Source organism: Siniperca chuatsi, linkage group LG3 (assembly GCF_020085105.1).
Source record: "Siniperca chuatsi isolate FFG_IHB_CAS linkage group LG3, ASM2008510v1, whole genome shotgun sequence".
NCBI classification, from domain to species: domain Eukaryota; kingdom Metazoa; phylum Chordata; class Actinopteri; order Centrarchiformes; family Sinipercidae; genus Siniperca; species Siniperca chuatsi.
The window spans coordinates 28,101,958-28,124,579 of NC_058044.1; the positions used below are offsets into that span (position 1 = coordinate 28,101,958).

A 22,622-nucleotide genomic window follows, 5' to 3' on the forward strand; every position below is an offset into this window, starting at 1 on the left:
TTGGATCAGGATAGGAGCGGAGGTGAACAAGGCCTTAAGCTTGGCCAAGGTGGCATCTGCCTAGGCATTCCAGGAGAAGGGCACCTTGGAGGAGGTGAGCTTGGTGAGTGGGACCGCCACACGACTGTAGTCTCGGATGAACTGCCAGGAAAAGTTGGCAAATCCCAGGAAGTGTTGTAATTGCTTACGATTGATAGGTGTAGGCCGAGACTGCTTTTATCTTGGCCAGGTCCGTCCTCATCTGCCCACTCTCCAGGATGTAACCCAAGAAGCTCACTGAGTCTGCGTGGAATTTGCATTTTTCGGCCTTGACGAAGAGGCGGTTCTCCAGCAGTTGTTGTAAGACCTGACGAATGTGACGTGGCTAGCTGGGTCTCGGGAGAAGATGAGGATGTCGTCAAGGTAGACGAATACAAAGCAGTTTAAGAAGTCGCGGAGGACGTCGTTGACCAAGGCTTGGAACACCGCTGGTGCGTTGGTGAGCCCGAATGGCATGACCAGGTATTCAAAGTGGACTAGGGGCGGGTTGAAGGCGGTCTTCCATTCATCCCCCTCCGTATTCGAACCAGGTGATAGGCGTTGCGGAGGTCCAGTTTAGTGAATATGCGGCAGTCCCACAGGCATCAGGGTGATCAAAGATGGTCGTTATCATCTCCAGGAAGTCTGCCAAGGAAAGTGACGAGAGGGGTCAGCTAGTATGTGTAGCTTCTGCCCAATCTAGCACTCTCCCCCGTAGTAGTCCCACGATGTAATTGATTTTGGACTGATCAGAGGAGAATGTGACAGGACGCTGGCAACAAAACACCACACGTTTATTTGTCTGAGCTAACGTTACTAACATTAAGTTAATCAACATTGCAAATAATGACCTAATACATCCATGACAATGACAATAAGTAAGCAAACTGCTTGAAACACTGGAATATTAACGTTAGCTTTTATTGGTCCACAGCTATACTAGCTAGCGTTAACTTAGCTAAATAGCAGTCTTAATACCACTCTAAAAAACAATGACTTCATGACTTGAAAACAGTGAGGAGCTTAATAATTCAAAACAGAGACAAATGTTTTGAAAAACCCTTTCTGCTGTGTCAAAGACTAATGACAGCAATGGGTTCTATAATAAATTCAAGTAGGTTACATCACTTTGACTTTATTTACTTTGACATCGGGTGTTCCACCACGCCCAGCTGTTCTGGTAACGTTAGCTTGGTTACATTTGTAGAGAAGATGTGGAGGCGGGATATAATGTTACAGTACTGATACTCAAACTACGATTCTGACACAATCCTTTCCATAGTGAAACAATGAAAATGGTCATTTCCAAATAAGGAACAACCAAAAACCATGGTTTTATTAAAAAGTCACTGTTAAAAGTAATAGTTCAAGTCCAGGCCAAACTGCACGTGCATGTATGTTGTTCTTACACACCCACTGTTGGAAGGTCAGACTGCCAAAACTGAATTACATTAAAATAATTACTTGTTGTTTAGTCATTGCAACTGGGGTTTTAAAACAATTAGGCTTACAATTTGATGCTGCATGATATGGTAAAAAAAAAAAAAAATACGACAGATTACGATTGTGATATTATTTGAGATAGTGGGAATCATTTTTGCATCACAATTTTCATTTTCACTGAAAAAACTAGTGAAATCATGATGATGTGACACTTGTTGGGGTCTGCACCAAGCAAACATGTTTTCGTTCATCTGGAGAACAAGATTTAGGTCAGGGCTTCTCTGCAGCACTACAGTACTTCATTATCCTTCATTAAGGATGTTTTGTCACACATTTTACTTTCATCAAAAATTTGTAGCTTCTGCTTTGGATATTGCACTTGGCCATATTGCAATTTCGATAATATTTTGATTAATTGTGCTTTGAAAAGCTCCCACCAAAGACACAGAACACATTATACAGCTGTTTTCACAGGGCGAATACTACTGTGATGAATAAACTGAACTTGATGTGTTAAATCACTCCCGACTATACTAGTTAAAAGACATCGTCGACACCATGATACAGTCTTGTGTGTACTGTGAAACACAGATTTGAATATGAGGTATAGTGTGAGGTGCTACTGAATACGCACATACATATAACACAGTTATATCAATCATTTAACTATTTATTTATATTGAGATGACAATGATGAGAATACTACTCATTATAGAAAATACTCTCAATGTATTGCTTACATAACTTCTTATTAGTATTGCTGATTTTCACTTTGATTACTGTTATTGGTATTTGGCAGAAAAACACTATTCATTTATTTTGTTACCAGTGCTGACAAAGGCATACAAAATAAAAAGTGGTGGATGTATTTCTGAGATGAACACATTTAGAGAACATTAAATGTAATTCATGTGCATACTACACCATAGAAGATCTACATCTCTACTATGAGTATACAGTGTTTATACTACAACAATATCCACAACAATTGACATAGATAAAAAGAGTAACACTATCTTAAAAAGAACCTGAATAAAAAATAACATCATTATCTTTTGGTCTTGCAGAAAACCATTGATGATTAAATAAGGAGTACTAATGTCATATAATGTTACAAAGACTCTCAGCTCTCCCACTGTGGGGCATGTGATGTCCCTATTTACCTATACTAATACCTATAAAAATACACTCACATTTAAGTGTCTGCACTTTAAATTCACTTGAACCCAAGGCACAGTGTGTAAAGATCTCAAATATTATATTCTTCTGAAATCAAAACATCTTGGAATTTTCTTTTTAATCATAAAGATGTACAGCACCTTACTCTTTTATGATGCTAATGGTCATAATGTTTGAACACTGAGACAAACATAGCATGCCTGAACAAATTCTTCATTAATGTAGCATTAAGCAATTTCTCCCTCTAGGGGTCACAATTTGACTCAAAAACATTTAGTACTACATCAACTTTCACCAAATTTGTGTTGGCTATCATGTAGGCACGCACCTGCATGATGTTACTCAAACATTTAACAGAAACAGAACATAAGCATCCCATTAAAGTCCTCTTTTTTTTGCTACTTGTATTTAAGTACAATACTCATTTCAGCCCTGGTATAGTCCGCTAACGCCTCAAAAGTATCTGGGTCCCTTTGGCTTGCTAGATATTTCACCCATATCACTTTGTTTAATTCAGCTCTCTGTCATAGAATGGCTGTTCAAGTATATAAGAGAGGGTTGTTGGCTAAAAGCAGCAGACTCAGGCATTGATCCTCAATGGGATCAACAGCATGAGTAACCCTTTCCCACTACATGGTGATTCAAGTGTTAACATGAAAATATTGTTTAATGGACTTTTATGCTATCAGTCCTGACAACCATCAGTCTGACTGCCAGCTTGACATCATCGGAGGACTCAATTCAGCAGCCTGAGGAGGAAGTTGCTGGCAATGACTCCAGCGACGAGGATGCCGACCATGAGCAGCAATGTGAAGCCACGCCGTAAAACCAGCTGTTTTATTGACAGAACATCTCCCACTGTAGTGGTAGTGGATTTATTCTGGCCTGGAATATGAACCTCCTGGTATGTGTGGTCCTCCTCAGCACCCTCACAATTGGATGCAGTAGTACTGACCTGAGCCTGGTTGTGATTCGATTCTGGAGGTTTGAGGGTGAACCTTTAGTATTATACAAAATACTGTCACATGAGGATGTTTCACTTAGTACGTCAGAGCTTACCTGTATTTTCCATCCCGACCATCTCTTTTTCTTCTCTGATCTGGACTCCTGCTCTCACAAGAGCCTGATCAGGGACATTAAAACAGTTGTAAACAGCAGGTTTTTAACTTCAAATACATCTCAAGACAAAGTAAAAAGAAGCATTTTGATTTGTCAAGGGATAAAGGTACACACCTCTTCAGCAGCCTTGTTCCAATCGAGTTTGCACACAAATGTGACGAAGAAAATGGACTGCATTAAAACACAAATGGTAAGTCCTGTCCATAGTCCTTTTACAGAAGATGAGAGAAGAGATTTAATGGCTTTGCTAAATGTTAGTTGACAAGCAGGAGATAAGACTACATACAGTACTAATTGCAGAACTGTACATTAATGGTCTGCTCTTACCAACAATGCCCATATTTGCTGCAAACATCAGGGTCACACCAATAGGAAAGCCAATGAAGTAGTATCCCACCAGATTACACAGAGCACCAATCAACTGTTTTCCTGCTCCTCTGAGAACACCTCCAGCCACACCCTGTCAATATCAAACAGAGATTTGGTCGAATCACATACTGTATGTGTCAATACTGGGTCTGAAATCCTGATTACTTACATGAAATAGTTTCTCACCGCAACGGCATCACCAAGATGCATGAAACAAAATATGATCATGACGTCAGCAACCCTCTGTAAAATGTCTCTAAAAAACATGCAGATAGAGATTCTTGATGGACACTAAAACATGTTTAAGGAATTATGAGTTCTTTAGTGAGGTAACTATACAAAAATATCTCCAGCTAATTGATAAATACAATGAATACTGCATGTAAACAAGACCTTTCCACTCATGATGAAATAAGAAGCGTATACTATGACATTACCTAACATGGGAAAAACTGGGAAAACATGTGATCAGCTAATGTAATAATTTGAAATGAATTAGGTTTGATTAGGTTGACTGAAACTGAACAATCTGCAAAAGACTCCCAAAAATGGGATGAACAGCTGTCCTAGCAGTGTTTAATGTGGCATCACCAATAAGGAGCTCAGTTTTTGTGAGTCAGCATGAAGATGATGACCTTAGTTAATGTATAACAGTCTGGGCAGCAAACTGCAACTAAGGATACACAAAATAACTGAATAATTCTGTCAGTGCAAGAAAGTGAAGGATATTGTGTGAAAGACTTTACTCACTGCTCTAATGTGAAAATGTATCCAATTACATTTCTGGCAATGCTGAGACTGGCTCCAACAAAACATGCAATTATGACTGCCGTGGGAAAAAGAAACAAAAAACAGTTGTTAATAAATTGAACACAAAAAGTTTGTACTGAACAATTTACATATCAAATTCACCAGGGAAGAAGTGAACGCAATAAATCTTTTTATTTAATTATTTTATAATATTTAGAATGGGTGTTTCAATTGTAAGAAGTAGTTTGTAGCTCAAAACTGTGGATTATACATCCAAACTGAGGACGTTTTGGCTGTAATAATTCATTTTAAATATCACACGTGATTATTGATGCCGCCATTTGTGGGTTAAATTTTCTCAGATTCAATGTTCAAAAAGTTCAATTCAATTCCTTCTTCAGGCCATGCTTTGAATTACATGACAATCATAATCATTGAAATGAACATTCAGATCGAACATCAGTACAAACAAAATGTATTCCTTAGGTTTTGAGAAAAGTCCAGACGACACAGAGCTGCTATCTGACAGGTGACATTTACAGCAGGAGTGGTGATATGGCCCAGAAAACAGCAGCAGAACATAATGACACAGACAACTGTATCACCTGTTTTACTGATGCTGTCTGGCTTTTCAACAGATAGCACCAGTTCACTTTATTAACACTGCATTTTCAGATGATTGGCATGCAGTTTGTTTCAATGCCTGTTTTCATGTGCGTCATGTGGTCTGTGTTGCTGTTAAGAGGATTTTGTGTTGATGAGACACTTATTCTTATTACAAATGGCCAGTAAATTACTACTACCGCTCAGCCCAAGTGAAAAGGCGTTTCAGGCTTTCTTACATGCACAAATGATGGGGACTTTGCAAGACAGCTTGGCCTGCTCTGTGTTTCCTGCACCAAGAGCATTCCCAACCCGCACACTGGCAGCAGCAGAGAACCCTAATGGGAACTATGGGAAAAAATAGATGAGTCATTAATTTAAGTATAATTTCATCAGAGTAATGGCCAACATATAAGCAAAGGGTTAACATTTACGATGAATACATAATTGATAGTAGGAAAAACATTTAGAGGAGTTACCATGTAAGCTACAATCGCCAGCTCATATGCTATGGACTGAGCTCCCAGCTCCGCCTCACTAATCACACCGGCCAGGAATCCTCCCACTTCAAATATCCACCACTCCAGACAAAGCATAAGCATACTGGGGATGGCCAGCTGGACGAAGGGACCCCACTCCTGCAGACAGTCCAGTGACCAACCTGTGGGTCATAGGTCTGCACATTAAGCTGTAGTAGGTCTTTTCATTTTTCATTTCATGTTAGAGCTAACTCCTGTGAGCAGCTGGTTAAGCTCACTGAGTAAAATCACAATACAAAAAAGGACGGACATATGCTGATGTGGTATTGATGCTTGACAAAATCTATCTGTATGAGTTTATTATTTAAAATAATTCAAATACTGCAGGTGTATTTTAGAAGTCATAAAGTGAGCTTAAAGTTTAACAGAGCCCAGTTCGCAAGTCAGAATTACTGACCTGCTGGCAAATTATTGCTAGCCTTCTGACAAATTTGAACTTAAAAGTAAATCCTTACTCGGGCGAGCTGCGTCACCACTGTAACCTCTCCTCTTCACTACATTACACAGTTATAGAGTTAACATAACTAATTTAATCAAACATTACACTCTGGAATGTTCACAATGGACAACCAATTAAGAAGTTGTGAAAGACCAGAGATCTGAATGATGAAAGAGGATGAAATTACTGGATAGAAGACGAGAATTAATGCAGTCAACCCCATAAGAACACATTTTAATCAATTTCCTGTCGTGGTCAATAAAAATGAGAAAACAACTGACCTCCCCATGTGGCCTTATGCAGACCCCTACAGCAGATGTAAACATATAAGACCACAGCCAGCAAATACTGTGAGCTAGCATTGGCTGCTGCAGATCCACTTTAAGAAACAAAAACAGCAGATTTTAGAGCACAGAGGAAAAGAAGACACAGAAGAACGCACTTGTTTGTGACAGCTGTTCATGGTTATGAAACTAAGCTTCATATAAATTTTGTGCTGTTCAGATGGTAATTCAGATTCTTATAAAAGAGGTTACTGAATAATAACACACTGAGTGACAAGAAAACAGATGCTAATGTCATACAACACAACAATCCAGTGATAAACACATCATGTGTGGAACTGACAAATAATAATAAATGCTGAATTGGATAATTTTTTGACTGAATTTGTAAGGCATTGTTACACTGGATTGGTATAGTCTTATTATCAGGCCAGATTGATTGACAAACATTACCAAAAAACATGTTTGGGTATCTCCTGTAGTGTAATGTAGCTTGCATATTTAATACACCTCAACTTACTTAAATTCAGTGACATAACATGTTAATGCGTATAAGCAGAAATAAATACACATCTCATTGTTTCTCCTGATATAATTGAATGTTATAATATACTAATAATGAGTAAGCTCTACTACAAAATAATGACGATATAAAAACTCACGCAATGCCCAAATCCAGACGGTAGAGGAAGATGTAGTTGATGATTGCGTTGAAGACATTTCCAATCGCTCCAGTTATAACCTGAGGCCATATAATTCCCTGTAAACCACAGTACAACCAGGTATCAATATTCATTTTAATAACTATGGTCCAGCCATTAACTGACATAAGTGGGTTTGCATTGCTGTACCTGATTTTGAAGATACCTCTGTTGCAGCTGGTACATAAAAGCAGCCTGAAGAAGGAAATAGAAAATTGAGTCAGTGTCATTTTGGCATTCTGTAGGCAAAAAAAAAATCTTCTCTGAAATCTGTGTGTATTGTATCATTATCTTCATACACAGTAATTAGAATGCACCAAACTCACTGGCAGAGCAGGCATGAAGATCTTCACATACAGCTGGGAGAGACTTCATGCAGAAAGACAACAAGCAAATATGCATGTGAAACTGTGGGATTGAAACATATTATTCTACATATAATGGACATATAAAAGATGAGGTTATGAGTCATTAGATTCATCATCTGATGACAATGTTGGGTCTGGATCTTAATCAGTGCATGAATCTAACTAAACATGTCTTATATGTCCGATAAACTGTAAACTACTCAGTCTTATAAAAAACTAAATACATTGCAAACATTTTGTTGTCATCAAAAGATGCATAGGTATTAAGCCCTGCAGACAGACACACTTAGCAACTAGCTGGTAAACATAGTGGAGCATTTTGCAGCTAAAGAGACATATCTTTCCCTCAGGAGTTGTTGGAGACCAAACTACAACTAAATGGAGAGTGAATATTGGATTTACATTCATCGGGTGGCCAGAAACACAACATTAAATGAATGCTATTGTTGCTCCGTATCTGCTGGAAATAAGCAGATATTTGCTAATAAGTTTGCCATATCTACACTTAAAAAGTGACAGTGTTGTGTTTACGGCTTTTTTCTGCTGCCCCCATGTGACCACAAAATTAAGTTAATTTAGGTTTAATCTAGAGGTGCACTCAAATTACTAGATTAATTTGCAGAAATGAACAGCGCTGAAGTTATTGCATTCATTCCAGTTCTAAATTTCTAAAAGTGTCAACAGTTTGTCAGTCGAGATGAGGCCACACGTCCAGTAGTGTCACTTGATGAGATGTATGTTGTTTTGGGGATTGTTAATGACTGACCTGGCGACCTCTGGGCTCTGTTTGACAGCAAGTAGGAGGGGTTCAGTGTTGATGAGGACAGCCCAGCAGGGGAAACAGGCCAGCAGCAGAATCAGAATCCCCCTCTGGAGAATCACACCCACACGCTTCAAGTTACCGCTCCCATACGTCTGCATGAAACAGGTAGACACATACTCAAATAAGCAGAGTTGGAAAACACCAAATCACACCAATAACCAAGGGTATGACTGGTCAAAGAAAACTAACTTGATACAAAAGCACATTGTTGAGTTGTTTTAAAGGAGACCCCAGGACAACCTGGGAACCCAGCAGTAGCGGTTGTGTTTGTGTTGGTTAGATGAATACAGCGAGAGAACAACCTCTGGTGAGGACATTACCTGAGATATGAGGGTATCGCATGTTAACGACAAACCAGTGCCAATGGAAATACCAGTGACATTAACCACCTGCAATAACAAACAAAACAAAAACATCATTCCGGGAAAAAGATAGAGCATTCAAACACCAGTACTGGCAGGCTGGGAGACCAGTCCAAACACAGATAGGGCTCGAGCAAGTATCCTCACCGCAATTGATAATGACACTCCTGCAAGTTCAGTTTTTCCCAGGTGACCACAGAACACAGTGCTGACGAAACTGATCATAAAGACCATCAACTGGGAAATGACCTGGAGTACAAAAACAAACATATACCTTTGCTCATTTTCTTGTTTATACAAATGCCAGATACATTCATACGAAAATAAATATAAACATGAAGAAAAATTCTAGAACATCGAGTAAAGACCTAATAGATATCATTAGCCTTACTGTAAAAAAATATAGCAAATATATAAGGGAACATGTGTTGTTGTGGCTCTCGGCATCTTTAGAAATGATTTTAAAAGATGTGTAACAAATGCATATTCCAAATAACCAACTAAATACCAGTGGTTGCAGAAATTAGGTGTTCAGTTGAATTCAACAATGTAATTATCTATAGGGCCTAACTAAAAATATAATCATAAGAGCAAGTCCATACATCTCATCACATTTTGAAACAAAAGCAGGAAAACAAGTGAGCCCCAGACCCTCAAGGGGCCCGAAGGCTCCAGGTTTACAGTGTTATGTTTGTGGTACTTTGCTTATTGCTAATTTGTTTTGACAAAACTGTATGCAGCAGTATATGCACAATATAAACTGATCTAAGGTGAGGCTTGCATTATTACATAGTCTTGAGGCCCCCTATCTGGTAGAGGGGCCCTGAGTTTAAATCTAGTTTATTTCAGTTTATCTATACTTACATAGCACATACTGTATTCCTTAATAAATGTGTGCTTCATAAAGTTATAACGAACTAATTGCAAATACATACACAATGCAGAGAGAGTGAGAGAAACGTGGTCACCTTCAAACAACATTTAAGTTAAAAGAAAGCACTTAGAAATCAGTTGAGTCAGGGCCCAAACACTGACCAAATACATACGAGGTACGATACACGAGGACTGCATTGTATACGCATACATACATGCATACTGTACATAAACAGTACACAGAGGACACTAGACGTGGACACGCTGTGGTGTGTCTAAACTCAGTCTTACCACTGGTCCCGCTAGCTTGAAAAGTTGTACGACCTCATTCCGGTAGACCGGCGGGATGAAGCCCCCCATGCTCTTCAGGCAAGAGTCACAGCCTTTACCGGAGCCCTGAACCGAAGAAGCCGCTTCAATTGATTTTAAATCTTCATTCACTCCGTCAGTATATTTAATTGGCGTTTTTCCCGAACCGTCCATGACAGAACAAACTATGGTGTTCTCAACAGACAGACCAGAGTAATTTCTGTTACTGTTACCCCTTGACAGCGACAATGTCAAATGAGGTTAGTACGTCTAACTACGTCTTTGGTAAGCTGCGCAGACGTGAGGAGCGGTTGGTGAATACGCACGTTCTTCAGTTTTCTTCGAAGCCAAGCACCTCGTGCAGCAGTTTTGGGGCGTCACTTTCACTGGGTAGACCTAACGGTGCATTCAAGTACACATTATGAGGTTCAGTTTACTTAGACCGAGTGCAATACATACATCCAGTTATATACTCTGTGCAGTGTATAATGACATGAAGCCAGTGGGGGAATGTAACTAGCTACTACAGTGCATTTACTTAAGTACTAAACAATTTTGAGGTACTTGTAATTTACTTGAGTGTTACCATTTTATGCTTACATTTTGGAGGCAAATATTGTACTTTTTACTCTACTTAATAGCTTTATTTACTAGTTAGTATTGCTACTTTTTCTTAAGTAAAAGATCTGAATACTTCTTCCACCACTGCATATGGCTCCAGTTATACATACAGTGGTGTGAAAAAGTGTTTGCCCTGTTCCTGATTTCTTTTTTTTTGCATGTTTGTCACACTTAAATGTTTCAGATCATCAAACAAATTTAAATATTAGTCAAAGATAACACAAGTAAACACAAAATGAAGTTTTTAAATGAAGGTTGTTATTATTAAGGGAAAACAAAATCCAAACCTACATGGCCCTGTGTGAAATAGTGATTGCCCCCTAAAACTAATAACTGGTTGGGCCACCCTTAGCAGCAACAACTGCAATCAAGCGTTTGCGATAACTTACAATGAGTCTTTTACAGCGCTGTGGAGGAATTTTGGCCCACTCATCTTTGCAGAATTGTTGTAATTCAGCCACATTGGAGGGTTTTTGAGCATTGACTGCCTTTTTAAGGTCATGCCGCAGCATCTCAATAGGATTAATTTAACTCATTCAGAGACCCACAACAACATCCAAAGGACTGCAGGCCTCACTTGCCTCAGTTAAGGTCAGTGTTCATGACTCCACCATAAGAAAGACACATTAAGGCTCGTTTCATTTTTGCCAGAAAACATCTTGATGATTCCCAAGACTTTTGGGAAAATACTCTGTGGACTGACGAGACAAAAGTTGAACTTTTTGGAAGGTGTGTGTCCCATTACATCTGATGTAAAAGTAACACCGCATTTCAGGAAAAGATCGTACCAACAGTAAAATATGGTGGTGGTAGTGTGATGGTCTGGGGCTGTTTTTTTTGCCCAGTTCATTGTGTTTACTTGTGTTATCTTTGACTAATATTTAAATTTGTTTGATGATCTGAAACATTTAAGTGTGACAAACATGCAAAAAAATAAGAAATCAGGAAGGGGGCAAACACTTTTTCACACCACTGTATGTGCCTGTGTCTGCCTCCTGTGCTGCAGCAGCATGTGTGTGTCTCTTATGTACTACTACAAATGAATATCCCTTAGCCCTTGTTTTAAATATCAATGCCATTTGTAAATATTCTTAAAATAACTCAGGGGTGTTTATAAAGCTGATAAAGATGATTAGTTAAGCTAGGTTTATTTTCAGGAAATTAGTCAGGTTTAAATAGGTTTAACAAAGCTTATCATGGAAACTCATCCAGACTATCCCGGCCCCAGTTAGGCTAGATTTCAAGTTTAGCTTCACTTGAGCTTTTATCAGTGAAATCAGCTTATATTTACAGCTGTAGGGTGAACATAATAAGTCAGAACACATTGCATGTCAAATAATCACAGTTTGACATACACACACACTGCAGTTATTTGCGAATAAAAATGTGAAGCTCAGACATGAAAGCATCTGCAGTATCACAGTCAAACTATGTGCTTCCAAATGCACTGAAAATGATTTGCTTTTAGGTTACTGTTAAATGCTGTAGACCCATGGCTGTAACTGTGACAGTCATTTTAACCATTTGTTCTCACTTTAAATGTCATGTGAAGAAAATCCAAGAAAATTAAAAAAGACATCCAAAAATACTTTCATTGAAAAGGACAATACAGACACCAATCTGAATGTATTTCAACAATATTTCCACCACATGGAGACTGTTATGTCACTTGTACAGGCTATGGAGCATAATCCAACTGACAGACCTTAAACTGCTAGAACATGCAAATTACAATACATAACCTGTCTAGGGTTCTTCCTAGGTGACACTTCAGTGTCTTGCATCTTGCACATGTAGATTAATTTTTAACAGTCATGATACAGAGAAAAGGGACTCACACTCACACTGGACATGAACCAAAGATGACAAGAAGATACAAGGAAGGCACGTACACAGACTGAGCCAACAGGGGAGTTAAATGGCACAGAGGTCATCTCTACTTGTGTCAAAGTCTGAGCTGACCTCTGGGGGGGCAACATGCTGTCAAGGTTTTGGATTTGTTTATGGCAGTGGTTTTATCTTGTTTTGTACAATATTTCATCCTTTGCATTATGTGTATATTATGTGCTACTCTCTGGCCTATGAATGTTGCAGTGTTCTCTTTACATCTTTATTGGGAGGTGATGAGATCTGCACTTGATGTCATGATCCGATTAGCTGATTTTAGATGGCTTTACGGAACAACTTAAACATGTTTATTAGGCTCATTCAAGCCAGGCTTCCCCCAGTAAGCCTGGATTTTCTGAGCCTTCTTTTTGAAACACCTCTCTATTTAGCTAAAAATGTTTTGGCAGTGTCACTTACACAGTTACACACACTGACACCTAAAAGCTGCCCAGTATAACCCCAAATTAATCATTACAGAAGCAACTGATTATCAACTGATTGCTTAAAGGAACATTATCTTTGTCATCATACACACGATAATTACACATGATAATTCAAAGTGCTTTTCATTAGACATCAAGAATAAAACAGTATAAATATAAAAAACAAAAAAAGAGAAGAGCAGGGAGATTTTAGATCAAATCAGATCTAAAAACAGATAAAGTTGAATTAAAAGCAACAGCAAACATGTGTTTTTCATTTTGATTTATTTAATAACAAGGTGTAAAGCTAAAAGCAGCTTGTCCATGTTTGTATTAAAATCTGAAATCAATCAGTTGACCAGTGTGTCTTGAGGTGACTTTTGAAATTTAAGTCTGGATCCATGACTGCACCAAGATTTCTGATTTAAGTTTTAGTTGTCAGTGACATGGATTAAGATGAGCACTGACTTTTAGTCCTTCTTCTTAGGGACCAAAAACTATTATTTCAACACAGATAAGTACATTTGAGATCCGAATAATTATGATTATTATATTGTTGCTGTTGAGTTAAAACTAACATGTACACATCAAATAAAAGTGGAACCCTGAGGAACGCCATACATGCCAGTCTGATTTGTGCTGATTTGAAGTACAAGGTGAATTTCTACACTACATATTCACTTAGCATCTGAAGAATAAAATCATCAGACATGAAAAATGTTAATCCTAAAATTGAAACATCTTTGAATTCACATTCTAACTCCACTTATAGCCATATTCATCTTTTTACATGCCCAATACCTGTGCTACTGAACTCATATGCATAAAGATGTACAGCACCTAACTATTAATGCTCACTGTGGTTTTTCAAATATAGCACTGGAATATTAAAGGGGGAACTCCACTGATTTTACACATCAAAATCTGTTTACAGGTCTTGGGGAGTACCACTGCACCTGTGAAAAAAGTTGTATACTGTAAAGGCTTTTGTGGCTCCAGAGGGAGCTGCATGAAATCTGATAAACTGTCTCAAGTGGCCAAGTCAGTGCCAGTTGGGTCTGAAGACTACAAGTTTGAAAATGAAAACATTCTGGGGGTGTCGAGTTAGAAAGATGTGATCTTACCAGAGCTATGTAGCCTCATCTGTGCTTGAGGCTAGCGGCCCGAATCTCCGAACGAACTCTCCGTGGTTGACTTGCATTGTGGGTAATGTGAAAATCAATATGATGAGCAGCACTTTTAGGATGAGTCATTGGAACAGTTTCACCAGCAAGTTCCTGGTTACAATTCCATGACGATCATGATTAGCAATGTGAGGCCACGCCGCAAAACCTGCTGCTTTACTGACAGAACAACTCCCATTGTAGTGGTAGTGGACTGTAGTGGACTGTGGCCTGACTCATGCACGTCCAGGTCTGCATCATCCTGCGCAGCACTCACAGAGCTGGATGGAGTAGTACAGACCTGGGCCTGGTTCTGACTCGAGTCTAGAGGTTTGAAGCAGTGTTTGAGAAGGAACGTACAGTATTAACACAAAACTGCCACACAAGACTCATAGCAGGGATGTTTCATTTAATTACACAAAGAGTAGAAAGTGAGGGCGGTGCCTGTACTCACCTGTGTGTTCCAAATCAACCATCTCTTTTTCTTCTGGGATCTGGACTCCTGCTCTCACAAGAGCCTGATCAGAGACATTCAGAACAGTTGTTGATAGTGTTTTAACTTCAGATACATCTAAAGACAAAGTGATGTAGCTACCCACCTCTTCAGCAGCCTTTTTCCAATTAAGTTTGCACAAAAATTGTGATAAAAACAATCGCCTACAGTGACACACAAATGGTCAGTCCTGTCCATAGTCCTTCACAAAAATGGGAGAAACGTTTTAATGGCTGAATGTTAGTTGACAAGTAGGAGGCACAAGACATGGTAATGCACATTAGTAGTTTGGTCTTACCTACAATCCCCATGTTTGCTGCAAACATCAGGGACAAACCAATGGGGAAGCCAATGAAGTCGAACCGCACCAGATTACGCAGAGCACCAATCAACTGTTTTCCTGCTCGTCTGAGAACACCTGCAGCCGCACCCTGTCGATATTAAACAAAGATCTGATCGAATCACATATTATGTCAATATGTCTAAAAGCCTTTATGGATTACATGCATGGAAAAGTTAATTGTGCATTGTTTCTCAGTGTTAAATTCAGCATCACCAATAATGAACTGAGTCAAAGAGTATACTTAACTGCTCTGAGGTGAAAGTATCCAATGACATTTCTGGTGATGCTGAGACTGGCTCCAAAAAAAACATTGATGAGTGTGTTGGAACAAAGGAACAAAACAGCACTTGTTGTTAGAACAATTTCTTAGAACAGTTTATATGTTGAAATTGCAAAGAGAAACTGAACACAAGAGCCTGTGTTTTCAGTTACTGTATTTCTGTTTATAGTGTTTTTTTGTGTTGATGTTGATACTTGGTCTAATGTATCGAATATATTCTTAACACAATATAGTAGTAACATAGTAATAATATCACTACTACGACTACTGGCCCAAGTGAAATGTGTTCTCATTTCTTTAATGACTTTCTGTAGTTGTAATGCAGGCAACATGTACTATATAAAATGGTTCTTACATGCGCAAATGATGGGGACTTTGCAAGACAGCTTGGCCTGCTGTGTTTCCTGCACCAAGAGCATTCCCAACTCATACACTGGCAGCAGCAGAGAACCCCAATGGGAACTGTGTGAAATCACATGTGTCGTGTAGTACGATCTAATGATAGAACCCACAATGCAGAACACACGAGCAATAGTGAATAAAGTCACTCTTTATTGACAAGCACAAGGTGGAGGGGAAAGGGGTAAGATCTTCGGAGCGGAGTCCTCCGTGTTGTCTTCGTAGGAACCGGAAAGGTAATGGTAACCTCAGTGTGTAGACTGGTGGCAGGGAGAGGAGACGGGCCGTCAGCGTGAACACAAACACAGAGCAGGACGGTTTCCCTGGGTCTCTCCGTGGATAGGTAGATGGGAAGACACATAGTGGAGTATAAGCGAGGCAGGCAGGCAAACAGGAATCCAGGCAGGAACAAAGACGACTGTAATCACCGGCACAGAATAATCCTGTGGCAGAACAAAGACCAGGATTACACGAGATATCAAACACTCAATAGTTGGTACTTAACTTGGAAATAATCAGGAGCCGTGACGTAGTGGTTATACTAGTGTACATGGACAATCTGGCGTTGGTGTTGTGGGAGAGCCTGGTATTTAACTGTGGAGACTGATGAATGATTGAAGCCAGGTGAGCCGGTGATCAGCAGCAGGTGTGGAACCCACAGAATTAGACCAGGTGACATACACACACACATACACACGAACACATCCAAGGACACGCTGGAGGACACACAAGACACATCAAGGAGAGGAAAACAACAGAGAACACAGCGCTGGAGGAGATAAGGTGGCAAACTACCACAACATGATATAGATTATTACTGGGTTAATACATTATTTTAGGTGATATTTTAAACAAATACCTACATTAAAGGAATATTTTGGGAATTACATTTATTTGCTTTCTTGCCGACAGTTAGATGAAGAGGGACACTATCATGTCGGAATGGTAAATATGACGCTAGATCCAGCAGCCGATTAGCTTAAACACAAGGACGGCTAGCTTGTCACTGTCCAAAGGAAACAAACTCCACCTAATTAACTATTTATATCTCGTTTGTTTCATCTGTACAAAAACTGTTTAAAGTTTAAAAATGACACATTGTGGGGGGTTAGGTGCGGGACTATTTCTTGGCTGGCCGTAGTAACTTCCTGGAGTCTTGACATCATCATGAGGTTGCAAGGCAACCAGTGAAGTCTCCTTATATTTGTACATATTTACCATATAGACATGCCAGTGTTATCAATCTCTTTTGGCAAGAAAGCTGATAAGAATATTTCTCAAAATGACAAACTACTCCTTTAAGTGCCCACATATTTGTAGCAATTTATAAAAAATTAACAATCAAAACTTCTTGCTCTGTGGACCTGCAGTCAGCTAGGATTACAACAAAAAGGATGGGTCTAAAAAACACCTGCTACTGGGAGACAACAGAATATAATCTAATGCATAATAAGAAGACCAAAGAGCAGTACAAGAACTGAAAACCTATTCACCTTCTATGAGCCAAAATTTAGATTATTATTTTCGCTGGTTGCTTTTAACATTAAATTTAAGTTTTGAGTATATGGTATGAATATTTGCCCTTGGTCTTTTCATGACAGTCAAACTACTGCATGATCATTAAAATTACATGGAAGACACAAAATCCAGAATTTAAATTTGAAGGAAGAACAAAATAAGCTATTTTAAACGGCCCTGAAAACCTATTTTCTTAATCAGCTTCTTACTATCAGCAATGTGTTCCTACATGAACACAACATTTTCTGCCAAAGTTTGAACAGTTTTGGTTATTTCACATGCATTTCTGTTTTTGTCTAGTTTCTTCTTACTGGTTTGAAGTGGGTGGGGCTCAGTTGGAAAAAGCTGATGTCACATATTTCTGTGCACCAATCAGAATCTAAATCTGGGGACAGCTGGTGGGTTGTTTGCTTGTGTTGCCAGTCAAATCTGATCAAACCACACCAACAAAGTTCTGATGAATCAAATGAGCTATTTTAAATATGTATCATATGTATTACAGCCGCTATTATATTATAATCCTCACCTGATTTTGAAGATACTGCCCTTGCAGCTGGTACATAAAAGCTGCCTGTAGAAGGAAGTCAGACACAAGTGAAATTTCAACAGGGTTAAACTGGCACGGCAAAAGAGCTAATTTGAGCTTGCAAGTAATAATGAAGTAAAAATTGACAAAAACATATTTGAAATTTGTATCTGTTGAACAAAGTGATGGGTTACAGTATATGACAATATCTACCATGAGAGATTAAAGATTAGTTTCTTCTGAGGTAGGCCATTGTGGGCAATGTTGCAAATCATTGAGCAGGAGTGCCTACTGGCAATATTGAATTTAAAGGTTTTGAGCAGCTATGTGCTAAAATACCTTGATTTGTTGGGTATGTAATTCACAGCATTAATCAAATACAGAATTTCACATTTCGTTATTTCATCAACAATCTGCCTGAGTATCTGTTAACAGCTATTAACAGATACTCAGGCAGATTCCCTCCTGAGGGCAGGGCTTATGTAACTCAGATTAGCTTCTATTTCCACTTCCTGTCCAATTTTTTCACAATTGAGAATGACTTCCGGAGGGGAGCCGAAACGTCTTGATTCTGAAAACAGTGTCCAGATGACTACGACTGAAACCTTTTCTACGATAGAACACTCCTGGACGAATGAGGGACTACACCGTCTTGTTTCTCATCTGAGTTTCTTCAAAATGTACGATTGTTTTGCAATATAAATGTACATAGAAGATTGTATATATAATATTGTATAGATTGTATATCACCCACCATTAAGTGAACAGATGTCTTAGTACCTTGATGAACAGGGTTGTGAAGGAAAACAAAGTGCACCAAACTCACCGGGAGAGCAGGCATGAAGATCTTCACATACAGCTGGGAGAGACTTCATGCAGAAAGACAATGTTTATGTAAAAAAAACATGTAGAATTCAATCATAAAACTATTTATCATGGATATGAACCCATTGGTAAATAATAGAGGAATCAACATGAGCCCACTTTACTGCACAGTAGGCTAACATCACCACAAAAGATTAAGACAAGAGCCAATAACAATATAATATTGCTGTTTCTGATCTAGCTGTTATGCAATGCAAACACAGACTCCATCCTCTGCTCCACTCCGCTGCTCTGGAGACTCCACCTCTATACAAAAATACTTGACTGACCTGGCGACCTCTGGGCTCTGTTTGACAGCAAGTAGGAGGGGTTTGGTGTTGATGAGGACAGCCCAGCAGGGGAAACAGTGCCAGCAGCAGAATCAGAATCCCCCTCTGGAGAATCACACCCACACGCTTCGAGTTACCGCTCCCATACGTCTGCATGAAACAGGTAGATAAATAAGTGGAGTTAAACAACACAGATCACACTACTGAGCAAAGGTGTGAATAGGCCAAGAAAACAAACTTGATACAAAAGCTCATTGTTGAGCTGCTTTTAAGAGGAAAGAACAACCTGAGAACACTACCTGAGATATGAGTGTATCACAAGTTGATGACAAACCAGTGCCAATGGAAATACCAGTGACATTAACCACCTGCCATTAACAAAAACATTACCAATGAATACAAATTCAAAGGCAAGCTTATAGAAGGCAATAACAGCAAACAGGCTGGTATGTGTACATACATAGACAGAGCTCAAAAGCACGTCTCCTCACCGCAGCTGCTAAAGACACTCCTGCTAGTTCTGTTTTCCCCAAGAGACCTGATGATACTGATCATGGAGTCCATCAACTGGTAAATGACTTATTTACATATGTAAGAAACACCGCCACTATCCTAGCATCTGGACTTCGGATAGAAAAGTCATAATAGACTGTTGATGTGTTAACTTCGGATTAGGGATGCACTGATTGTGAAATTCTGGGCCAATACCAATGTTTAAAAAAACAACTTGGCCAATAGCCGATGTTTTTTTGTTGTTGTTTATTTTGTTTTTGTTGTTATTTATTCCCCCTTGTGTGCCAGGGAAACAAAGAAAGAAAGCTTCATTATAAAAAAATAACTGAACTGTTTTAAAGTAATTCAGCCCTTCATTACACTATCTTTGAATAAGCAAACATTCAGTCATACACATTTATGAAACAAACTTTAATTTAACCTTCTTTCACATGAAACATATTCTTTCTTTGAAAAATAACTGCTTCAAAAGCCTTTTTAGCCTGATATACAACAAATATAAATAACCAACACACAATTTAGCCGATAACAGATAATCATCAGTCACTGCCATCGGTGAATGTCATCCTATTTGCAGATAGGCCGATAGCAGCCAACAAAGCTATTCCTAAAGCTGAAGGGAATACTAGAAGTGAAAGACATCTGTAAGGACAAGAACAAACGGACTGCATGATTGTATAACATACACAGGACTCTCTGATGTAATATATATACATATGACTCTTTTGTGTACCAGGCAAATAACTGTTTGGCGTCAATACTTGATCTGTGTATGATTGTTTGGACTGCGTGATGAGAACAGTTCATTGATAATGATGATATGGAACTATAAAACATGCTATTGTTATGTCCAGACTTCAGGGACACTCTTCTCCCCGGGCCCCGATAAACAATCTAAATCTAATCTAAAGGGATTTATACGCGAAACCATGAATTAAAAGTTAAAACTAAAATAAAACTTGTGTTTCTTTGCTTAATAATACTATTATATTTATTATTATTTAACTAGGGAGAGTCGGCCAAGCCCACTTAGGAGACAGGAAGTGTATCCTTTGTGTACACACAAAGGATGTGCCATGTAAACACACACTTACCTGTATTTTCCATCCTGACCGTCTCTTTTTCTTCTTTGATCTGGACTCCTGCTCTCACAGAGACATTAAGGACAGCTGCTTTCACCTTTTTCGCTTTCAATTATATCTCAAAACAAATTAAAATTTAAAGAGAAGCATTTTTACTGTTCAAGGAGTTTAGGTACGCACCTTTTCAGAGGCCTTCATCCTATCAAGTTTTTACAAAAATGTGATAAAAAAACTGCTTCCAGTGACAAATGGTAAGTCCTGTCCATAGTCTTATTACATACATGAAAGAAGAGTTTTAATGCCTTTCCTGAACATTACTTGACAAGCAAGAGATAAGACTATATACTAATTGCAGGACTGTATATTAATGGTCTGGTCTGTTCTTTGTTGCATCCAGATGCCTTCGTGGCTGCTCTGTGAAGACTGTGCTTGTTGTTTGATTTTGGTATGGCTGTTTTTTCTTCTTTTCTGAAATTTGGATTTGACTCTACTCACAAGAGATGTCCCAGGATTGGTATCGGGATGATCCCGACATATTTTGATGGATCTGTATCGGCTAAAATAAAGCAGATCAAAATCTGATCTTTTCTCACTCTCTCACTCTACTGTGTAATGTCCACATCAGCCTGCTAGTGTTGCTGCGCTGACCCACTTACGACAGCCTTCAGTGCAAGCATTTTGCTACATATGTGAGTGACAATGAGTGTGTGAATGTGTATATATTTGTATATTTCTATATAATGACTTCATACTAAATTCATGTTTATTTTTGTATTAATTTGAATGGCCAGGATAACATATATAATAGTTACAACAATGTGAGAATGTTTTACACTATAGCAGACAGTAAACTTGAACACCAACATACTGTATGTCAAAGCAGCCACAGCAACGACACAGTCAACAACACGGAACTAATGCATGAGAACTGCAAGGAGATGAAGAGGAAGAGACAGAGCCTGGACGAGGGCGAGAGATGTGACCCACGACCACTTCATCATGGTTTATAATAGCTAATCCAGCGCAGTGAGGACGTTTCATAGAGACAAGCAGATATAACGCGGATCCTAAGTTACATTTTTGCTTGGTCTTGGTCTTGACTTGGTCTCGTTACACTCTGGCCTTGGTCATGACTTGATCTCAGTTTAGGTGGTCTTGACTACAACACTGTGACTCATACAAATACAGCACATTAGCTTTATGAGGTAGGTTCAATTGCCCATCTGTAATTCCACCTCTGGAGACGTCTCCTTTTCCTCAGTGAAACCCCTCTGGGGTCCAGTACAGTACAGAGTACAGTAACTGTTGAAACTGACAGCATCCTGTAGATTACTGTACTGCTTTCTTCTAGAGAGACCTCTTGATTTAAGAATTAGTTTTTTATTTCACTAATTACATTACCATGCATGCCTTGTGAGCAGTAGTACTATATCTGCATACTTAATGCTCAGTTCAAAGTAAAATTCAATGAAGAAAAGTACTGCGAGGTAACACAAAACATATTGTGAGGGAATGCAAAAGTAGTCTTCAAAAAAATACTTGCTGTGACCTTTAGGGGGCTCTGTATGTTTCAGACCACTACATTTCAAAGACCCTTTTATGTCACTACATTTAGGACCTAAGTGCGACTATAATTTTATATAATCTAAAACTAATTTGTGCGCAACGCTCTGTATCAAATAAAAGCAACAAGTAACTAGCTAACCTGAATAAATAAACATACACACATATCAAACACTCTGGCACAAGGCACTCTGGTGCATCAACTCAGTCTTACCGTCGGTCCCACTAGTCTGAAAAGTTGTTTCAACTAATTCCGTATGTTCAGCGGGATGAAGCCTTGAATGTATTTCAAGCAAGAGCTGCAGCCTTCACCAGAGTTGTGAACAGAAGAAGCCGTTTCATCTGCTGTCAAGGCTCCGTTCACGTATTAACTCTTGTTTTTGCAGAACTATCCATGATTGAACGCATTAAGAACTAGACTGTAAATAGTCAGCAAGGTCTAATTTAGACTACTTCAATTTCAGCAGACACAGAAATAT

General features: G+C 38.9%; 1 protein-coding gene and 1 long non-coding RNA gene across 2 annotated transcripts; both read right to left on the reverse strand.

Moving 5' to 3' along the window:
* Positions 1 to 920: 920 nt before the first annotated feature.
* LOC122873737 (multidrug and toxin extrusion protein 1-like) lies at positions 921 to 10,549 on the reverse strand. The gene is made up of 16 exons (XM_044190860.1): positions 10,162 to 10,549; positions 9,145 to 9,246; positions 8,956 to 9,024; positions 8,579 to 8,727; positions 7,771 to 7,813; positions 7,595 to 7,639; positions 7,406 to 7,503; positions 6,741 to 6,838; positions 5,961 to 6,142; positions 5,721 to 5,829; positions 4,879 to 4,954; positions 4,315 to 4,384; positions 4,087 to 4,219; positions 3,874 to 3,968; positions 3,700 to 3,763; positions 921 to 3,618 (listed from the first exon to the last, which is right to left on the reverse strand). Exons 1-16 carry the CDS (start codon positions 10,351 to 10,353, stop codon positions 3,377 to 3,379), a joined length of 1,767 nt encoding a protein of 588 aa, XP_044046795.1. The 5' UTR covers positions 10,354 to 10,549; the 3' UTR covers positions 921 to 3,376.
* A 1,902-nt stretch (positions 10,550 to 12,451) lies between these two features.
* LOC122873903 lies at positions 12,452 to 15,340 on the reverse strand. Its single transcript, XR_006377535.1, has 5 exons — positions 15,064 to 15,340; positions 14,872 to 14,967; positions 14,727 to 14,790; positions 14,234 to 14,596; positions 12,452 to 14,065 (listed from the first exon to the last, which is right to left on the reverse strand). It is a non-coding gene; the product is annotated as an uncharacterized LOC122873903 (long non-coding RNA).
* Between the last annotated feature and the right edge of the window lie 7,282 nt (positions 15,341 to 22,622).